At 34.1% G+C, this 22,556-nt stretch overlaps 1 protein-coding gene and 1 non-coding gene across 3 annotated transcripts in view; both read left to right on the forward strand.

Annotated features, from left to right (window-relative positions):
- EXOC6 (exocyst complex component 6) overlaps window positions 1–22,556 on the forward strand; it is a 181,479-nt gene that overhangs the window by 97,417 nt on the left and 61,506 nt on the right. For both annotated transcript variants that reach the window (XM_072971615.1, XM_072971616.1), the window contains exon 18: window positions 16,390–16,569. In XM_072971615.1, coding sequence (XP_072827716.1) covers window positions 16,390–16,569 — 180 coding nt within the window. The remainder of the gene's footprint in view (window positions 1–16,389; window positions 16,570–22,556) is intronic.
- Window positions 361–432, forward strand: TRNAV-GAC (transfer RNA valine (anticodon GAC)). Its single transcript has one exon. It is a non-coding gene; the product is annotated as a tRNA-Val (tRNA).

Here is a 22,556-nt window from a genome sequence, read left to right on the forward strand (position 1 = left end):
TTGATCTGAAGAAAAATAAATATTACCTTATTACATGTTATTCAAATCTTACTGTTTTCTGAAAGGAAAGATTTCTGTTTTTATACTACCATGGGATATACCAAAAGATTAATGAATGGTTGTTTTAAGCAGAATGGAACATTAAATAATGTCATAAATTTGTTATAAACTATTGTTTTGTTGATTTGGGGTCATGTAGATGAGACATTGGCATAGTCTAGTAAAATAAATCCCTTTGCATTGAATATTTTGTTAAACTAATATAAACCACTTACTAATCCCTTATCTATAATATAGACTTGCTAGTTTAACCTCATAGCCTTTTCTAAGTTTTCCATTAAAGAAATTCTCAGGGGAATAGATGGTATAGCTCAGTGGTAGAGCATGTGCTTGACATGCACAAGGTCCTGGGTTCAATCCCCAGTGCCTCCATTAAGGGAGGTTAAAAAAAAAAAACTAAAAAGAATTCTTATCTTCCGACTCTTGCTATATTATAAATTACCCAATTTATCTCCTAAAATTATAGTATAATCATTTACATTAAAAAAATTCAGACATGAAGTCTTCAACAACCTCAATGAGTTCTGATACAGATTCTCCCCAGAGCCTCCACATAGCACAGCTGTGGTGTTTGACACCATAAGCAGAGAAACCAGTCGAGCCTGCCTGGGCTTCTAACCTACAGAACTATGAGCCAATAAACACGTGTTGTTTTAAGCTCCTAAAAAAAAAAAATTCAGCATACTAGTGTTTATTGAAGAAGACATTTTATCATACAGAGTCTTTTTGGGTCTTTCTCTGCCATCTGTAGTTGGTTTTTGTGGTTTTTTGTTTTTTTTTTTCCTTAATTTTGGGGGGGCGAGGGAGGTTTTTTGTTGTTTTTTTTTTGTTGTTTCTGTTTTTTAGTGGAGGTGCTGGGGATTGAACCCAGGACCTTGTGCATGCTAAGCATGCACTCTACCATTTGAGCTATACTCTCCTCCCATACTTGTATTTAGATATAACTAATTTAATGTTAACAGTGACCAGACTTTGAAAGTGTAAAGTCCGGAAAAGACCCTTGTTTCCTAAAATTATCTGCCTGGCTCCCAAAATCTTAGGCTCCTTTGATGATTCTTAAGCTCATGTAGTCACCCTAATCCTTAAAACACAAATGCAGATGATATCTGAGTAAACAGATTGATAAAATTATTTATTGAAACAGGCCAAAGCTGGACAAAACAGGCATTCATTTATTCACTTAATATAATACAATAATTAAGGGTATATACTCTGGAGTTAGAGTTCTGTGTGTCTTTGGGCATATTCTTTCATTTTAATGATACTTGGTTTTATCTATAAAATTAGAATAGCAATATATTTTCCACTTGATACAATTATTATGAGGATTGAGGGGCATACTTAGCATAGTGCCATTTGTTGTGCATGATCTATGCTCTGAGCACTGTGTTAGGTGCTGAGGATATAGAAATGCATCGCTGTCCTCAAGGAGCTCACAGGAGGAAAAACTATAAAAAGGCACTAGACAGTATGGTGTGATAAGTACCATAATATAGAAAGAGACTCCACAAGTTTTTGGACATTTATTTATCCATGGACAAATTGATTCTTTGCATCGATATTAGATTTTACACAATCCTTTTTCTTTATTGCTCTCTGTCCTTAGGTCCATGTGTTACTCATATGCTGTCAAGAAGGGATTTACTAGGGACTGCAGTTGTGAGCGTATTTATGAACATTTAATATTTAATACACGTACTCTGATTAAAACATGAATTGTCTTAACCTCTGGTATATGTACGGATCGCAGGCAATTTTTCTTATCAGTTACAGGTCAAAGAACCAAAGATACTGGAGCATGATGCTTTAGATTAAGGGATCTTGGAACTACACCTCTCAAAAATCTGCCTGTTGAGAGAGAATCTTTAGAAATGTTAGCTCTAGTCCATCATTCCTGTGGTCCTTAAGTTGTAGATGTTTAGTTGAAACTACAACTGCCGTAGAACACCCCTTGGGTTTTCTTAGAAATCAGGAAGTCAAGTTCAGCCTGTACAAATAGTAGAGCGTCCTTGTTTTTTGCTGTTTGGTTTTTGTTTTATTTTTACAGAAAACTCAGGAAACCCATTCTGTTTTATGAGACCAAGAGCTATTTCAGGCTCAGTATGTGAAGGTCAAGTGTTCTTCAGTTCTATCTTTGATCTGTTTCAAGAGGAATTTGTCTTAAACTGTGATGTGAAGAAGCAATTCAACAGGGAGAATTGTTAAATCAGTATTAAATTGAATTACTGAGGGAGATTGGGGAAATTTCCATTCTTAGTGAATAGTCAGTCTGTATAGGCTTGATTGCAGACATTAGTGTGGATTTCTTAGTTAACCTCTTAGCCTAATTCTTTTCAGCCCAGTGACCTGACCAAACATATTCCTATTTAATTGCTTAATGATCATAGAAATAAGCACTTACATGACCCTTTTCCCCATACCTCCATTTGCTTCCCCTCCAAAACCCCACACGTTTACACAACGTGCTTGATTTTCATCACGTTTGCTTACTTTATGAAATATATACAGACTGTCTTGTTAGCTTGCCTTTCATTGTAGTAAATTTGTGAGTGATACAAAAGAGGTAAAGTAAGTAGTTCCTGCCCTCAAGCAGTACCACAGCTTTTTGAAATTAACCTGGACCCACACTGAGAGCTACTTAAAGCTAATTTAAGACTTCTAATGAAAAGATTTGCATCAAAATAGAGGGGGAAAATGGGAATACCATTTCCTTTTTAATCTGTGTAGTAGAGAAATGGCCTAGTTCTTTTTCTTTGGCATCAGAGCTCTTTAACTTTGCTCCATGGAGCTTTTCCAACCTGACACCCTAAAGAGTCCTTTCCTTTTAAGTCCTGGCAGCAATTGCAACTGTAAGTGCCTAGAAAGAATATGCTTGTGACTTTTTCTGAAAATTTGCCTTTTAAAATCTGTTGATGAGTATATAGCAAAGTTTTTTTTAGGATTATGGCTAAAGTGACAGTGGTAACTTATCTTTGATTAAGGGCTTGAAATTCTCTTCCTGTGGAGTAAGGACATGGTACGTGGACTTTAAAAAAATTTTTTTTCTTGAAATGTAACATAGAATACACACACAATTTATAAATGCAAAAATTATAAATAGATATAGTTCAATTAATTATTAAAAAGTGGACATAGACTTCCAATTTCCAGTCTGGCGTGTAAAGAACTGAGAAGTTGTAACTCTGTCCCAACAAGTAAAAAGCTGAGAAAAACTGAAAAATCAACAACTCTTCCTTGATCTCTTGGAGAATTAAGGTCACAGAACACACTGCTGCCCCCAAAACGGAGAGACAGACAAATACAGAGAATCACAACTTAATGGAGCAGAAGCCCACAGGAATCACTCCTGGGGTAGGAAAACCTGAAGTATGATTGATGAATACTGGAAGCTCGGTGTGGACAAATTTGAGAGTTAAAGCTCCAGGGGAACCCAGTCTTAGGTGGGGGCACCAGGTTCTCCCAGTGAGGATTTAAGGAAAATCTTCTTATGTGTCTAGCAGGGGAAAGGGAAAAGGAACCATTTTGAAATATGCCAGAGCATTCTGTTCTTAAGCATTCTATTTTTCTCAACAAGACCTAACTTTAAAATAAACGATTTACCAGTGCCTAAACTGCTGGGAGAAGGGAAATACTCAGCACTAGCTTGTTCTGGCCATCCTGTCCAACCTGAGGGGTAGAAATGAAAAGGGCTTGTAAAGTTCACAGCTGAGGGGCAAAGGCTCACTTAAAGATGGAGACCTAATCATAGAACTAAGGAACATTTCCCCTCCCCCTATGTCTTACTGCATTACTAAAGGCCTAATTTATTGCAGTTCTTTTCACCCAGTACATCATGTCCCTTTATCAGGAAAAAAATTGTAAGACAGACTAAAAGGCAAAAAATAGAGAAGCTAGAGTAAATATTAGATTTAGATATGTCAGGGATACTATCAGACCAGGAATTAAAAAAAAATTATGATTAGTATACTGAGGACTTTGATGGATAAAGGAGACAGCATGCAAGAACAGATGAATAGTGTAAGCAGAGAAATGGAGAATTTAAGAAAGAATCAAAAAGAAGTGCTAGAGATCAAAAACACTGTAACAGAAATGAAGAATACCTTTGATGGACCCATTAGTAGATTGGACATGGCCGAGAAAAGACTCTGACTTTGGGGATCTGTTGATAGAAACTTCCAAAACAGAAAAGCAAAGGAAAAAAACATTGGAAAAACTGAACAGAATATCCAAGAACTGTGGGGCAACTACAAAAGATGCAACATACGTACAGTGGGAATATTAGAAGGAGTAAAAAGAAAGGAACAGAAGCAATATTTGATCCAATAATGGTAGAATTTCCCCAAATTAATGTCACACAAGAAACCATGCATTAAAAAGCTTAGAGAACACCAAGCAGGATAAATGCCAAAATAATTACACCTAGGCTTACCATATTCAAACTGCACAAAGTTAAAGATAAAAAGTCCTTAAAGAAGCAAGAGGAAAAAACTTCTGTAGAGTAGCAAAGATAAGAGTTACATCTAACTTCTCTTCATAAACCATGCAAGCAAGAAGAGAGTGGACTAAAATATTTAGTGTTAATAGAAAAACACTCACCAAACTAGAACTTTTTTATATCCTATGAAATTATCCTTCAAAAGTGAAGGAGAAATGAAGACTTTCTCAGATAAATAAAAATTGAGGAAATTTGTTGCCAGCCTTGTAAGAAATGTTAAAATAATTTTTTCAGAGATAGAGAAAATAATATAGGTCAGAAACTTGGACCTACATAAAGAAAGGAAGAACATCAAAGGAAGTATAAGTGAAGGTAAAATTCTTAATTGATCTAATAGATGATGGTTTGTTCAAATGAATAATAGCAACCATGTATTCAGTTATATATGCTTATATCTATATATGTGTATACACATACTTATGTTTGTTTATATGAATGGCTACAGTGACACAAGGATAGGGAGGGAGGAATTAGAATTATTTTGTTATTATAAGGTACTCACACTACCCATGAAATGATACAGTGTTATTGGAGAGTGAACTTGAAATAATTGTGAATGTATATTGGAAACTCTAGGGCAACCACTAAAAAAAGCAAAAAAAAAAAAAAGTATAACCAATATGCTAAGAAAGGGGAGAAAATGGAATCATACAAATGCCCAATATCACAAAAGGCAGGAAAAGAGTGGAACACAAAAGTAGAAATAAAGAACAAATGCACCAAATAGACAACAGCAACAAATATGGTAGATATTAATCCAGCTATCAATAGTTACTTTAAACATCTCTGGTCTAAAAACACCAAAGAAGAACAGAGATTGTCAGAGTGGATCAATAAAACAAGACTCAACTATATGTTGTTTGCAAAATCTACTTTAAATATAAAGACATATATAGATTAAAAATAATGGATGGGGAATGATATACCATTTAACACTAATCAAAAAGGTGGCAGTAGCCATATTAATTTCAAACAGGGCAGACTTTAGAGCAAAGAAAGTTATCAGGGATAAAGAGGGCTATTACATAATGATAAAAGGGTCAGTTTGTCAAGATGACATAATAATTCTTAATGTACATATGCCTGACATTAGAGGGTCAAATTATATGAAGCAAAAGCTGATAAAACTTCAAGGAGAAATAGATGAGTCCACCGTTAAAGTTAGAGACTTCAACATTACTCTTATCAGAAATGGTCAGATCCAACAGACAGAAAATCAGTTAAGGACATAGCTGAACTCAACAATACCATCAATCAACTGGATATAATTGACATTTGTAGAGTACTTATCCGACAACAACAGAGTATACATTCTTCTCAAGCTACTGTGGACAATTCACCAAGGTAGACCACATCTGGGGGCATGAAACACACCGTAACAAATTTAAAAGAATAGAAATCATACAATATCTGCTATTAGACCAGCAGTATAATTAAACAAGATATCAATAACAGAAAGATAACTGGAAAATCCTGAATACTTGGAGATTAAACAGCTCACTTCTAAATCATACGTGGATCAAGAAAGAAAAGGATAAAAAGGAATATTATGAACAACTCTGTGCCCACAAATTCGACAATCTAGACTAAACGAACCAATTCTTTGAAAGACACAATCTGCCAAAACTCACACAAGAAGAAAATAGGCAACCTGAATAGGCCTGTATCAATGAAACAAATTGAATCAGTAATTAATTGCCTTCTAAAACAAAGCACCAGGCCCAGATGGGTTTACTGGTGAACTCTACCAAACTTTTAAGGAAGAAATTGTACCAGTTCTGTATGCTGTCTTTCATATGGAAGCAGAGACAGTATTTCTAAATTCATTCTATGAGGCCAGCATTACCCTAACACCAAAACCAGACAAAGACATTACAAGAAGACTATACATCAATATCTCTCATGAACATAGATGCAAAAATCCTCAACAAAATATTATCAAAATGAATCTTAACAACTTATAAAAGGAATTCTACATCATGACAAAGTGGGATTTATCAACAGTATGCAAGGCTTGTTCGTCATTCAAAAACCAGTTAATATAATCCATCACATCAATAGGCTGAAGAAGAAAAATCACATGGTTATATCAATAGATACAGAAAAAGCATTTGACAAAATTCAACACCCATTTTTGATAAAAACTCTTAGTAAACTGGTAATAGAGGATATCTTTTTTGATAAAGAATATCTGCAAAAAAACACTATAGTTAACATCATACTTAATGGTGAGAAACTTGAAGCTTTCCCACTAATCAGGAGGATAATTTAGACACTGTATGATACTGTAACAGTGGATATATGTCATTATCCATTTGTCCAAGCCCATAGAATGTACAGCACCAAGAGTGAACCTTAATGTAAACTGTGGCCTTTGAATGATAATAAATGTGCCAATGTAGGTTCATCTATGGTAACAAATGTGCATCACTGGTGGGACATTTTGATAGTGATGGAGACTGTGGGAGATGTGTGGGCAGGAGATATATGGGAAATCACTGTACCAATCCCTCAATTTTACTATGAACCAAAAACTGCTCTAAGAAAAGTTCTACTTAAATTGGAAAAAAAGTGAACTCACTCATGGAATTATGAGATCAAGAAATAAAACACTGGGTTAGTAGCATTGTAGAAGCCTCCCTCATCCAACTTCCCAGTCATTATCTCTACTTCCTCTCAGTACTGATTTTTAATAGCACTGATTAATTTTGTCTGTTTGGGGGCTCTGTTTATATGGGTCATACATAGTGCATCTTTTTGTGTATCTGACCTCTTTCACTCAACGTAATTTTTTTTAATATTTCATTTCTGTTGCATGTAGCTGTAGTTTATTTTGAGTTCAGTATAGTATTCCATTATAGAATTTACTGCAACTTATTTTCAGCTACGCAAAGACTTTTGTTTTCCTTCCTTCCTGATTACTGACTTCGAATGTGACCTCTGAATAACCAAGGTGTTATTGTATGAGTAAAATAAAATTCATATTTATTTGATTTTTAGTAGTAAAGATATAAATTCATAAACTGGTAAAATCATACTTTAAAAACTAGTAAGGTATTAGGAAGTTTTAAAATTTCTCATTTAAATTATAATTGTTATATTATTGTACATATATACAGTTGATTTATTTCTGCTTTGCCAAAACATTTGAACTATTACTTCTTGACTGATTAATCGCGTTTCAACTTCTGATTACTTGTATGCTTTGTATATAGTCTTATGTTATTGGTGGAGTGTTCCATTGTACAACTTGTTTTATTTGTGCAACTTGATTGTTATTTTTAAAAGGCATATAACATTTATTTCTTTTGTCATTCATTATCTTTGAGAGAGTGCTACATCAAGCAGTTTCACTCTTGTAGCCGATTTAATACGTTTAAATGACATAAAATCCTAAACGGTAGATCAGGGGAAAAAAGCCAAAGCTTAAATGTTTATTGAATAAATAATTCATTTTATTATATTAGAAAAGTACTAGAAAAATTACTAGAAAAATAAAGAATGGGGATGCTACTGTGCCAAAAACATAAGTTAAGCTAACAGGGAAAAAAAGCATTTTCAGTTCTATAAACAGAGGAGAAAGATCAGCAACATTTATGGACTACCTCAACCCCATTGATACATGAATGTGCTCAACTTTCTGTTTTTCCATAATATATCATCAGTTATAATTTATAAAATTATAATTATAATTTATAATCAGTTACTTATAGCAAGTACCTCTTATTAAGGTGTGGAAAGCAGAAATAGAATGGAGAAGGAAATGGTGGAGAGTACTTTAAAAAGTTGTTTGTATCAGATGATGTTCAAACCTGATTACGAACAACCTAGATTACCTAAGAAGCGGCAGATGCTACTCCAAAGCCCTAGCCACTCTTAAACACTTCCAAGATATAGAAGCCCTTGAAAACTGGAAAGGAAAAAATGTACCACCTACCTTTTTAAAAGAAAAAGGAGGTAATCTGAGGATTAGAAAATGATTTAATTTCTAATGATTTACAGTAATCCCAGATAATCTGGAGGCTGGATTCTGAATTTTTCTAGACTGATTCCAGCTCAAAGCCTGTATTGCCCATTCTGGCTTATTGTTAGAAGTGGATTAGCTTAGCAAGTGGCTCTGTGGTGGATTTCAGTTTTTCTAGGACTGGCTACTTTGGTAAGGAGCCAGAAATGAAATACTTTGTCCTGTTTGAAGTAAGGTTTTGATCGTGTCCCAGAGAACATTTCTGTGACAAATCAGCAATTGCTTGGAAGTTTCCATCTAAACTGAAAGTTTTGGACTGGGAGAATATGTTAAATGGTGTTTATTGAGCACAAATATATTTCTATTGTACTGTGCTAGTTGCTCTGGAGAGGATGTGGCATGGTTTTTAACTACTAGGGTTTTTTTTAATCTAAAAGGGCAGATAACTACAAAGAAATAACCACAGTGCATAACAAATAGGTAAATTTGGTTGTGTATATGTGTTTGATTTGGTTTTGTAGCATTTTGAATTCGAATACCTTTAGATGAGATTTGTGCTCTGTCAGCATCCTGCCTGCCACAATCACTGTGCCAGCCAAACTCATTTATATTCCCTGCCTGAACCCTAAAGGCATTTAGGTGTTGCATCAATTTGGAGCCTGGGTAGCACTGCAGTTAGCAGAGATGAGGGAAGGGAAGAACTGATATAAAGCCATTTACAGAAGGTAGAAAGCTCAAGATGAGAAAATTCAGAGATTGTTGAAATGCTGTAACCCAGTAGAAGGAATCTAAAATTTTATTTATTTATTTATTTATTTATTTATTTATTTATTTATTTATTTATTTATTTAGTGTTAATAAGTATGCATATTTTGTTTAAAAATGGTATTTGGTTTACATGTATTTTGAATGTTTCTTCTGGGGGGAAATTTAATTTGTTTTAGAAGCAGTTGGTATCAGGTTCCTTAAATTTCTGCCTTCAGCTTCCTTTTCTTTCATCTATGTGATACTTCAACTTTTATTATCTAACTCTAGTTACCTTAAGAAGTGCTTTGGATTTGCCCCCATGGAAATTATTTAGGTATAGTTAACTGAATCCTACAGTAATCTGTATCTCTTAATGGAACATTTAGTATATTATTTGTGACCTGTTGACTTTAGAACTGTGAGATTATACATCCCTAAATTATACTCCAGGTTGACTGTGTTCTTTTATGAAGAAAAATCTTTTTAGGAGTTTTCTGGAACTTTATAAAAACTTTAGGTCTTCTAATTAATATAAACTTTCCTTGACTTTTTACATTTGACTTCTTAGTTCATTGTGGAGAAGATCTTGAGCTTTGTTTAATCCAGAGTGTTATTGAGCAAGTGGTAATATACAGTTTGCATGTATGCAAGGCACCACGCATATCCTAAAACCTACAAATGTTTTTTGAACCACAGTAATATAGGGTAATTAAAAAAACCTGTTGAAAAATAGCCATTTCACTAAATTAAGTTGAAGCATAAGCAAGCAAATTATTTTTCTTTTTAATATGATTTTAGGTGCCAAATATAAGAATATAACAACTTCCCTTAATTGTCACAATGGTACCTAAAATACTTAAATAAAAAAATCATAATTTCTTAAATTGGCTCTTCTTTCTGCCTATTTGATTTTTTAAGTGGCACCACCATTTTTCTTGCCTCCTTTTTTGGAAATGTGGAGTTATCTTAGATGTATTTCTTTTTAGCTCCTGCTATATCCCTTCCCCCATCATAACTAATAATTAGGTTTCTATGTTTAGTCTTATCTACTCATTTCCTTCTGTCCGTAGTATCATTAGTGACATTGGCTAATGAGTTGGGATCTGTATGCTACTTAACATTTAGAAATTTCTCAGTCAAGATCATAGGTCACTGAAGCATTATTTCTTGAATTAGAGCAGGAAGAAATTAGCTAGGGAGGGCACTTTCACTTTGACAACTCCAACTTCATCTCCTGCTTAGGTTTTTAAAGCTCAGAAAAATATCATAGAAGTGTTCTCCTTGCTCCAGATGAGTAATATCAAATGTGACCTTTTCTTTCCCTAGAATGTTCAGTAAAATGTTTCAAGCTACTTGTATTAATCAAGGCTACTAAAAGAATATTGACAACTGATAGAAAAACCAACTAATCCTATCTTAAACAATAAAGGGAAATTATTGGCTAGTGTGGCTGGAAAGTCCTAGAATAGGGCAGATTCCATGTAAGGCAGAGCCAGCTGCTCAGGAAGTGTCTCAAGGACCCCAAGTCCCTCCATCTTTTAACTCTGCATTATGCAATTTTCGTCTCATTTTCACACATGGTGGCCCAGAAGCTGTAGTCTTTCTACTCTGGTAGCAAAATAATTACGAGTTCACAGTTCCAAACTTTATATCCTTATGCTCTGTCATCTAAAAGAAGAGAGAGTGTATCCCCCAACTAGTTGCTATGGAATTCCCTAGTGGATGATTATTGCTAGTTGACTTGAACTCATCAGGATCCATCCTTGGAGCTAGATATGGGCTCAGTCCTATCCAGACCAGATAGAGCTGTGAATTGGGGCAGAGTGATTTTCCAAAATGTATTTGGGGACTATTCCCAGAAGGGGGAATAGATGATAGACAGTAAGTCATAGATGTTTACTAGAATGTTTAGCTATATTACTACTTATCTTTTATTCAAAACATACATGCATATGGTCTGTGAGGTCTAGCATGAAGTTTGTGCATATGTCTATTTAAAAAATTTCCTCAGGTGATTCTGTTGCATCCTGTGGTTTAGAGCCACTGATAGCATGGTATCATTTAATTCCTGTACATTGAAACAGAAAATAGTTCTGAAGTTATGTGAGATACATTTCTGCCTCCAGATGGCACTGTTTCTTTAACAAGCAAAGGAAAAACTAATTGTTTTACTTATAAGTTGAATCTTTTAAAATTTAATTTAGGAGTTAGTTGATATGTTCCTGATTTTCTAGTCAGGTTATAAGGGTTGAAAGTATTTTGGTTTCAACTGTAGTATAACTCTCTAGGAAGTCCAAACTAATTTTCTTAACAGCCTTTAAATTACAATTAGTGATCTTTTTCAGAAATGTTTTACCAAATAATTTAGTGTATCCTTGTGTTTAAATAGAGGAACAGTTATAATGAATTTTTTTTTCTGCATTTCTTTCCTTGCTCCTATTTCTTTAAAAATGAAATACAGTGAGTCAGTTCGTGCACATGTTTTCTAATGATTATATTTGTCTGGATTATCAAGTAAGCAGAATCCTTAGTCCTTAGCAAAGTCCTTTCAAATGTTGACTTTAAAACACGTTCCTGCCTAGAACTGCTGCCTGAAATTTTTCCTTAATACAGCACAGCCACCGACTCCCTTAGATTCGTTTACCATTATAGCCTGTGGAAAGTATTAATAAACTTCTAAAAATATAAAATACCCCTCCCCCAAATTTAATTTAAATGTGTCTTAACCTGGATAGTTTATGGGAAAAGTGGAACCTGTTCTTGATGTCACCTCAGAAAAGTAGATCAATCAACAAATTTCTAAATAGTAACAACAAAAAATAATAAATAACTTTTTGTTTTTTCCCTTTATTTTTCCTTAGTTCTTTTTTCAAAAAATTAGTGAAAATTTGAATCACTTTATCCAGAAAGCATATAATTATAATGGCTTTATTTGCCTATAATGTGAGTGGCTTCATCATCATCATTTTTATAATTTTTCTTCCTTCAGATAAATACAGTGTTTGTTTTCTCTCATGACTTCAAAATGTTTAGATTTTTGGTACCACTCCCCTTCTCAAATTTTGAGTTTTAATTGGCCATATTGCTTTTTAAACATCCAGGAAAATGTGAAATAACATCTTTATTTTATTTTAATAAAATTCTACATAGTAAAAAGGGGAATTAAGTATAACATTGATTTTAAAGGTGGATTTACATTAGGATTTTAAAAGAATAGCCATTTCTTTTTTAAATCTAAAATTTCACACAGTAGTTTTTGCTCTGTGAGTTTTGAAGGAGAGGAGTCTCTTGCTAATGGTTTTTAAAATTTTATTAGGTATCTCGATCCCTTCCTGCCTGCATTAGAGGCATCTCCAAAAAGCAAGAGAAATCACACGGAGCAGTCTGAGCACAGCAGATAGGAAATGTAGTAGAGAACAGGAACAGTCAGACACCAAATTTTCTTTGCCTTGTGATAGAACAAGTGAGTTGAGCATTGTGGGATGCTTACACAGTTCTGAGCTGTAAGACTCCCTTATCCAACTCCTTTCTAGAATTGCAGAGATTCAGTGAAGGTAGTGAGACATGAAATTGAGGGGGCTGATGATGGACACTCAGGCAAAATGCAAAGTGGTAATAATAAACACTTTTAGATTGCTTTGGAAAATCAGTATATAAGCGGTATCGTTGATGTGTGTTATGGTCTAGTTCCACAGGCCATAACCATTTGCTGCCTTGGGTATCTACCCATAATGCTGTTAAGGAGGTTAGAGAGATTTATTACTGCCATGGCTAATTACTGCACTTTAAATAAGACCCCCTCCCTTTCCATTTCACTACTATCTCATGTTTTAAAAAATAATTCTGTGAATGTTTAATACCCAGTTGTTTTCTCCCTTACATACAAAGAACCACAGTAAATTAAGTTAACAGGCAATTTGAATAGCTTAAGATTCTATATATTAATTGTCTCCATACTGTTCACTTAGTAAATATTTATTGAGCATAACTAAATACCCAAATAGTGTACCCAGTAGGTGCAAGGAAACTATTTTTGAGTACCTACTGGGTACCAAGTACAGCTAGGTACTTTAGTGGTAGGAACTTGTGTAATGCTCAGAACAGCCCTCTGACAGGGTGATGATGATTCTGTTTTCATAGATTTCAAAACACTAGGATTTACCAAAGTTGACTAATTCACTCAGTAGGTAATGATAAATGAAATAGTGGCCATCAACCCGCTTACCATTTTCTCAAAACCCTGGCCCATATTCTTTATTGTCATTTCTCCATTATTCATTATTAGCAAGATGGTGATTTTTTTTTTTAATGACCACAAATTTCTTGACACTTCCTATCATTGAGAAGTGGGGATCTATGCCCCCTCCCGTGGAATCTGGGCAGGCTTGTGACTGCTTTAATCAATAGACTACAGTGAAAACAATGTTGTGAGACTCTGAGGCTAGGACATAAAAGGCAATGTCATTTCCACTTTAGTCCAAGCATGGAACACACATGCTTGGAGGCCTGAGCTGCCATGTAAGAAGTCCAGGTACTCTGTAGCCACCATACTGTGAGGAAGGCAAGCCACATGGAGAGGCTGCTTATCCCAGGTTCCAGACATGTGAGTGAAGAAACCTCCAGATAATTCTAATCCCCACGTGTTGAGTCATTCTCAGCCTTCAAGTTGTCCCAGCTTAGATGCCGGATATAGTGGAGCAAAATCATCCCCACTGTTCCTTGTCTGTATTCCTAACACATAGAACCTGTGAGGATAATAAAATGCTTGTTATGTTAAGCCACTAAAATTTGGGGGGTAGTTTGTTGCTCGGCAGTAGTAACTGGAACAGCAAGTGACATAAACCTTTCCAGCCCACATGATCTCTCCTGTTTTGCTACACTTTTACTCCCCATGTAATCATTACTAATTTGTTAATATTTACTTATTCTGTGATTACTTTATCTGTGTACTTTTCTATCCCAGCTAGGTTATAAACTTCTTCAAGACAGCAATGACTTTGAAAAAAATTTTTAGTAAGTACTTATCTGCTATCAACTCTGTTATAAGCACTGTTCTGGATGCCAGGGATTCATCAGTGAACAGAAACAGGAGCAAACTTCCTGTCTTAATGGAGCTTACATTTTAGTAGATGTTTTGTACCTACATTGCTCGAATGCCGAATTTATAGTCGCTGATACAATATTACTGATAAACTCCTCAATCTTAAGATTTTTCTGAGGAGATTTGCATTGCATTAGAAATTTTAACAGATACTAATAACTTAAGTTGCTATAGTTTATTTTGAGTCAGATCTCATTTTGTTACTGCCATATTTAATACTTACTAAAATTATAGTGAAAAAAAATTATAGTGAATAACATTACCTTATCTTGAATTCCTTTGTTTGAAGTAGTGTTTATTTTCTTCTGTAGTAGAGGAGAGATCCTGGTTCAAGTTTTTGTTGTCTGTATCAAATTTGTGTTAGACATCTGAATAGGGAGAGAAGAAAAATCTTTATTGGAATTCCTTCATAGTAAGGCAAGCATGCAGGTGGAAAGATGTCTACCAGTGGTTGGTTTTCTTCAGCCCAACATGGCAGTGAGTAGTAAGTGGTTAGACATTGTGAAAATTAGAGAGGGGGCCAAAAAAGCATTGAAATGTAAAAATGGTACATTTTCATTGTTCATATTTACCTTCTGTTACACTGTTCTTTCCAAAATTTCTTAAGGCACAAAACCAAAATACCAAAGTAAGTGTTCCTGATTATATTTTTTAAAGTTACAGCTCATATGACATCCCTTCTTCAAAGCTTTTTATCAAATAAGTAATAATTATTTCCTCCTTTGCTTACTCAGAATTCTTTGTTTTAAACCTCTAATATACCACTAATCATGTTTTGTAATACTGTATATCTCCCTGTATTGTGAGATCCTTGAGGGTGGGAGATATTACAGTCTTTATACTGCTCTTATTCATAGCTATGAAATGAATGATACATTAGGTTAAGTTGTATTCAAATATAGTATGTTACTCATAATGGTGAGTGATACTTAGGTCTCTTCTTAGTCAAGTTAAGAATCTAAACAAGTATTAGTTTTACCAGAAATACTGCATTGCTGTCACTACTGTCCCCAATCACCATCAAATTAAATCTACTGGCCAGGGTGGCAAGTTGTCCACCCTCCTTAAGGTGATACAAAACATTCCAGGGGCTTTTACAGTCCAAAACCTGAGAGAAAGGCAGAGATTGTTGTAGTTTTAACCTTTGAAATACTTCTGTCCAAGTCTGTGTGATCCTTTAAAGGAAAGGCACAGGCATGAAGATCTTTCCCCTCAGTTGCTGAGGACACAGTGCCTAGTTTTCAGTACCCCAGTGTCCCTCCTGCTGTTCTGTCAGAGTATTGCTGTCTGAGTGGATGAGAACCCACAACTATTATTTCTTCTTTTTCTAGTTTCTTAAGATGGAAGTTTAGGTTATTGGTGTGAGATCTTTTTTTTTTATATAGGCGTATATTGCTATAAATTTCTGCCTAAGCTCTTTTTTCATTGCATCCTATTAATGGATGCAACTTTATTTAATGAATTTAATATTGTGTTTTTATTTTTATCTCAAAGTATTTTTTGATTTTCATCATGATTTCTTCTTTGACTCATTGGTTATTTATTGGAGTTTGTTGTTTAATTTCCATATATTTGTGAATTTTCCAGTGTCTTTCTTTTATTAATTTTTAATTCCATCCCATTGTAGTCAGAGAACTTTAATTTACTTTAACTTCAGTCCTTTAAAGACTTGTTTTATGGCCCTAACATATGCTGTATTCTGGATAGTATCCTGTGTTCACTTCAGAATAATGCATGGTCTTCTGATTTGAGCTATAAGAACAATTCAGAATTTATAACTAATAGGTTATACTACTAGATAAAGACAAAAAAGATGATAGTGAGGTTGGGGGAAAAAAGTAGTATCTAGTGAAATAAATAGAGTACTTCCAGCCAAAAATCCAGCAATTTTCTTGGACTTTGAATGAATTTCTAAAATATTAAACCAAAAAAAAAAAAAGCCCAAAATTTAGAATTTTTAGAAAACTTGTTTTACCTGCTTCCATACTGTTTCTTATTTTTTGTTTTGTTGTCCCCCGTTAGGATGCCCGACATGCAGCAGAAGGGGAAATATATACCAAACTTAATCAGAAAATTGATGAATTTGTGCAGCTTGCTGATTATGACTGGACAATGTCTGAGCCAGATGGAAGAGCTAGTGGCTATTTAATGGATCTTATTAATTTTTTGAGAAGCATCTTTCAAGTGTTTACTCATTTGCCTGTAAGTATAAAAAAGTTTCAAAAAATTTTTATAATTTTGTTACTAAAGTGTAATTTAGAATTCAGTTTTAGTTGGAGGCGTATTTGTTTAAATGAACTTCCTAGCTTGAATGTTTCCTTTTCTATTTTTATAAGTCAATTTGTGAAGAATCTTAATTTAGCCATTTTTTATTGAGTTAAAATTGGTATATAACATTATATAAATTTCAGATATACAACATTATAGATCGATATTTGTACACACTACAGTGACTACCACCATAAGTCTAGTTACCATCTCTATTCACCCACTTTACCCTCCCCCCAATCCTACCCCTCTGGTAACCACCAATTTATTCTGTGTATCTATGACTTTGTTTTGTTTTGTTTTGTTTGATTTCACGTAGCGTAATAACCTCATGGTCCATCCATGTTGTCACAAAAGGCAAGATTTTCTTCTTTTTTTATGGCTCCATAGCATTCTGTTAACATATATTTGTTACATTTTCTTTATCCGTTCATTTGTTGATAGATACTTAAGTTGTTTTCATATCTTGGCAATTGTAAATAATGCTTCAGTGATCATAGGGGTGCATGTATTTTCAAATTAGTGTTTTCCTTTTTCTTTAAATAAATATCCAGAAGTGAAACAGCTGGATCATATGGCAATTCTATTCTTAATTGTTTGAGGAATATCCATACTGTCTTCCATAGGGGCTGCACTAATTTACATTCTCACCAACAGCAATGAGGGTTCCCTTTTCTCCATGTTTTCTCCAATACTTATTATTTCTGGTTGTTTTGATTATAGCCATTCTAACAGATGTGAGGTGATATCTCATTGAGGTTTTGATTTGCATTTTCCTCATAGTTAGTGATGCTGAACCTCTTTTCATGTGCCTGTTGGCCATCTGTATGTCTTCGTTGGAATAATGTCTCTTCAAATCTTCTGCCCAGTTTTTAATTGGGTTGTTTGGTTTTTTTGTTATTGAGTTGTGTGAGTTCTTTATATATCTCAGATATTAACCTCTTATTGGATATATGATTTGCAAGTATCTTCTTCCATTCAGTAAGTTCCTTTTTCATTTTGGTGGTGATTTCCTTAACTGTGCAGGAGCTTTGTATTTTAATGTAGTCCCATTTGTTTATTTTTGCTTTTGTTTCTCTTGCCTTTGGAGTCAGATCTAAAGAAACATGGCTAAGACCAATGTCAAGGAGGTTAACGCCTACATTTTCTTATAGAAATTTTATGGTTTCAGGTCTTACATTCAAGTCTTTAATGCATTTTGAGTTAATTTTTGTGTATGGTATAATATAGTGGTCTATTATCATTCTTTTGCATGTGGCCGTCTAGTTTTCTCAACACTGTCGCTTGAAGAGACTGTTCTTTCCCCGTTGTATATTCTTGGCTTTTTTGTTGTAAATTAGTTGTCCATGTATGTGTGGGTTTATTTCTGGGCTCTCTATTCTGTTCCATTGATCTGTGTATCTTTTTATACCAATACCATGTTTTGATTACTGTAGCTTTGTAGTATAGTTTGGAATCAGGGATCATGATACCCATTTAGCCAATTGTTTGAAGTTCTAACAGGTTTTACTTTTTAACCAAGATAACTACAACTCTCTTCCCAACAAAGCCAAAACAAAACCCTGAAATTGACAGAGTAGGCTTAAATAGACATAAACTCCAGTAAGAGTAGTTCTCATGAAAGTCAGATAATCAATAGCTTTTCCTGTTACTGGATAGTATTGGATATTTTTAGGCCAGAGATTAGAAGTAAAATAGGAGCATTGTTTTCTCCTAATATACAGTCATAGTACATCTACATCTTGAATAATCTGTTGATTAACATTAAAAAGAAAAGATGTAACAGGGACATTTGAGTGTGAATAGGCTGAAACACTGGATTCTTCAGATGAGGAGTGCAGAGACCAAAGAGATTATGGTGGGATGCACATTTTCTTGTTAAGGATATTCAGAAGTAATGTAACTACTGTTAAAATGTGAATGGAATAGTTTTGTACAAATAAAACGGAGAAATTTTATTGACCTTTTTAATCTTGTGATAAGATATAGCTGAACACAAAAATATTTACTCTGGAGCCTACCCAACTGCCCCCAACAATCTCCTTTGTTTAAAATGAAAAAAAAAAAGTTGTTCTCCTTATCCTTTACTCTTTCGCCATCAAAGAGCCAATTAGAATAGTTGAAGGAAGGTGTTGCTAAAAATAAATAGAAGAATATTCATTTAAAAAGAAAGAAAGAAAGAATAAAGACATGCATGTGTGCACACATGTACACAGATACACACATCATGTTTCCGTCATGTTTCTGTGTTGCAGTATCTGGTTCAGTGGTTGACATGGGATAATGGGTAGGAATTCTGTATGTAAAATTCCTGGGGTAGGATTAAGAGAAGTTGTGTGCTAGAAGTGTTTGGGGTAAATGCCTCACTTCAGGAGGCTGACTAGAGGGAAATCCTGCTTTCTCATAGGACATACTCTGCTGACCTTGAGAGTAACAGACTCTTGGGACTTGTCTGATCTATTATGAAATTTTGTATAGTTTTAGGTTAGTCTTTCTGTGCCATTTTGGATTGTATGTCATCTACCATGGGCTTTTCTGCAAAGAAAATACATAGACTTATAAATTCAACAATAAATACAGGACATGACCAAATAAGAAGAAAATTATAATTCACAACTAGGAAAAGAAAAAATGGTCCTAACAACAGTATATTCTTATTCGAGGGATGAATTAAAATGTATAATTTCCAAGCAAAAATACTAAATTATTGACCATGGTAAATTTTAGCATGAGTTGGTAATTATATTACAGCTTAGTGTATTAGTTCTCTGAAATCCTGAAATTGAATAAAATATTCAATTAGATTGTGTTCTTTCAAGCGAAGAACAGAGGTAATGTTACATTTTAAATGTATTATTTTTCTAAACAACATATGGAATTATATAAGTTACCATTTTTATTTAAATGTTTTAAGCTGAAAATGATTCCTTATTTTCAGGTTACCTTTGGACCCAAATAGAAAAAGGAGCCAGTTTTGGACTCCTTCAGACTTAAAAAAAGCTTCAGAAGATACTTATTTATCAGAGTCAGTCCCAAGTCAGTCAGCTTCAGTAGAGCTAACTATCCATTTATAGACATGAGGAATTACATAAGGGGCTAGTTTTGGCTCCATGCTCCCTTGTTAGATTTGGCAGTGTAAATAAACAATGCCATGAGTTAGAGTCAGTGGGAGCTGTGAAACTAAGGGCCTCTCTTTCAAATAGTGCAAATAGTGGCCAGTATTGCAAATGATTGGACAGAGAAGTAGATTCTGTGGGATAAAGATGACTCTCTCGACCCCGACCCTAACCTAAGACAGAACACTTGTAGTTTAAAAACTCCATTCTTAGATTCATTGCATATAAATTTTTTTGTCAGTCCCTACTATTGTTGCAAAATAATATTTTCTCCATCAAAGATAGTCATGATGTGTAGTTGCTGACCACATTGCCCAGTAAAAGTTCCACTGATTCTAGAAATGTTACAATCTACCTGATAAAATTTTGTTCTCTGCTCACAGGGTATGAGAATAGTAGAAGTTAGTGGATAATAATGGTTTTGATGGAGCCCAGAGAAAGAACTTCATTGTTTTCTCTTGTCTGCTACACTGGTAGCAGTAGAAAGCTGTAGGATTTGGAAGATCACCATTAATGTCCACTTTAAATACCTCCTGTCTCTAGAGTTGGATGAGTGATAGAATTGATTACTTCCCTCACCTGATTTTCTTAAGAGTCAGCCAGTGCAAGCCTATGCAGGGGATGGAAAAGTAAAGAGCTTCTTTGCTTCTGTGTTAAATTACCTACTCATCTGCATTTCCCTGTGCTGTAGCAGAGAAGCCAGGCTCTCCACTGGCCATAGGAATTAACAGCAAGCTAACTAGATATTTATAGTAATGACAATTATTTCCCCTTTAACCAAAATGTGAAGGTGCCCTGCTTCAAGGGAACTTGCCATTTTATGACTCAGAGCTAAACCCATTTATCTGTTACTGTTCTTGGGGGCCAGGGTGCTGAAGGTAGGAAAGCACAGGATGGGCTTTAGAGCTATGTTTGAACCTTAGATTTTTAATTTCCTGTCTCTGGGATCCTGGCAAGTTGCTTAACCTCTCTGAGCCCCTTACCTTTTGCAAAATGGGCATAATCCATTTTTGGATAGGAGTGTCAGAGGATGAATTAATTACTGTGTAAAGTAGTTGACTGGCAGGGTGCTTGGCATGAAGTAGGTACTACTAATAAATGTTAGTTCTGTCTTTTCTTCTCCCTTCTTCCTCTATTATTGTTTTAAGGACCTTTATAATATTAGTTTTATTTTAATGTCTTTTTATATTTTTCTTGTATTTATGCCTACATTTGTAGCTCGATATTATTTAGCTTTGAGTTCTATACTTTTGTATTACATAGCCGTTTAAAAAACTTCATCAATTGCGAAAGATATTCACTATAAAGCATGTTTATTTGAATAATTATTATAGCTTGACTGCAGTGCTTATAGTGGCTAATGGTCAGATGCTAGCTAATGCCAGTGAAATATGATTAGTATATGAAATAAATAATTATTTTATCCCCAAATCAGTATTCTTGGAATCAGCAATTTTTACTATTTGAAATGTGTAAGTAACCCTTTAGGTTTCAAATAAGTTTTTTCCTGGCAATTAGAAAATACTGCTAAGTATAGAAGAAAATAAAAATTACCTGCTGTTATCCTATGAAAGGATAAACATTGTTAAGATTTTTGGCATGTGTTCTACAAGTCATCTTTTTCTGTACATTTATGACACTCATTTTTAAGCCTAACTTACAACCAAGCTTTGTGGGGTTTTTTGAATAAGATTTTATATTAGCCGTAAAACTTTAAACCAGAAGAATTTTTAAAAGAATTAGGCATTCATTCACCACTTACAAGTATATAAATAGAAAAAATGTTGAGCACCTTTTGAAGATATCTAGTAAATTCTTCATGACAGCTGAACGGAACTCAGTAACTGTTCACTATGATATGAATGATGATTTTTAATTTCTTCATTTGTGTATTTGCAAAAGGAACCCAGTTTATCCAAATGTTTATACTGACAAATGGTTATCTTTTACAGAAGAAGTAAAAAGATCTTGAAGGGTCAGTTTGCTCATATTTCTTTCGTTATAGGAACTCTCTATTGTTTTAACTCTAGCCATGATGTAATCTTCTGTCCTTATATTTGCTACTATTCTAGAGATGTTAAATAAACTAATCTGGTTTCTGTTTGAATGTAAATATCAAAACTGTTTTCTTCCCAGAAAGATATGTTTTCCTTTTACTTTCAAATATGATTAACTTTTGATTTTCTGCATTAATAGAAGTGGTGTAATGAATAGGAAAAAATGATTGAATAATAAATACATGATTTTTAGGAATAATTAATTTATCTCTGCCCTGTGATTCTCTAATTACATGTTAATGTGATTGAATATTTTTCAAGAAAATCACTATCTGGTTATAGGTAATATCTCACTTTGGAGAACAGATCCCTGAAAGGCTGTTCATAAAAAGAACATCTGTTAGTAGAGTCATTTCTTCCAGTATCTTTTACTCTGAGATTAGAGATGCCTTCCTACTAAGAGAAAATGACGTCAGAATCATGTTGGGAAATGATTGTGAGAGCCTGTTGCGCATGTCTCTTCCCATCTGTGCATTCAATGATGTCACATTGCTAGTCATAGTAGGAGTAGTTAGACCATGGAAATCAGCAAATCTTACTGATCAAGTTTTTTTCCCCGGAGAATTATCGTTAAACATTCACTAGCATGGCACTAAATATAGCATAGCTTTTAAAATCACATTGTTGAAGACAAATTACTTTTTATTAAGTGAAGAAGTAAATAAGAGTATATGTTCAATAATAAAATGTAAAATACTATAGTAGAAATTTCTTTTAAACAGTGAGATGTGCTGTTATTTTATATTTA

This window comes from Vicugna pacos, chromosome 11 (genome assembly GCF_048564905.1).
Source record: "Vicugna pacos chromosome 11, VicPac4, whole genome shotgun sequence".
Taxonomy (NCBI): domain Eukaryota; kingdom Metazoa; phylum Chordata; class Mammalia; order Artiodactyla; family Camelidae; genus Vicugna; species Vicugna pacos.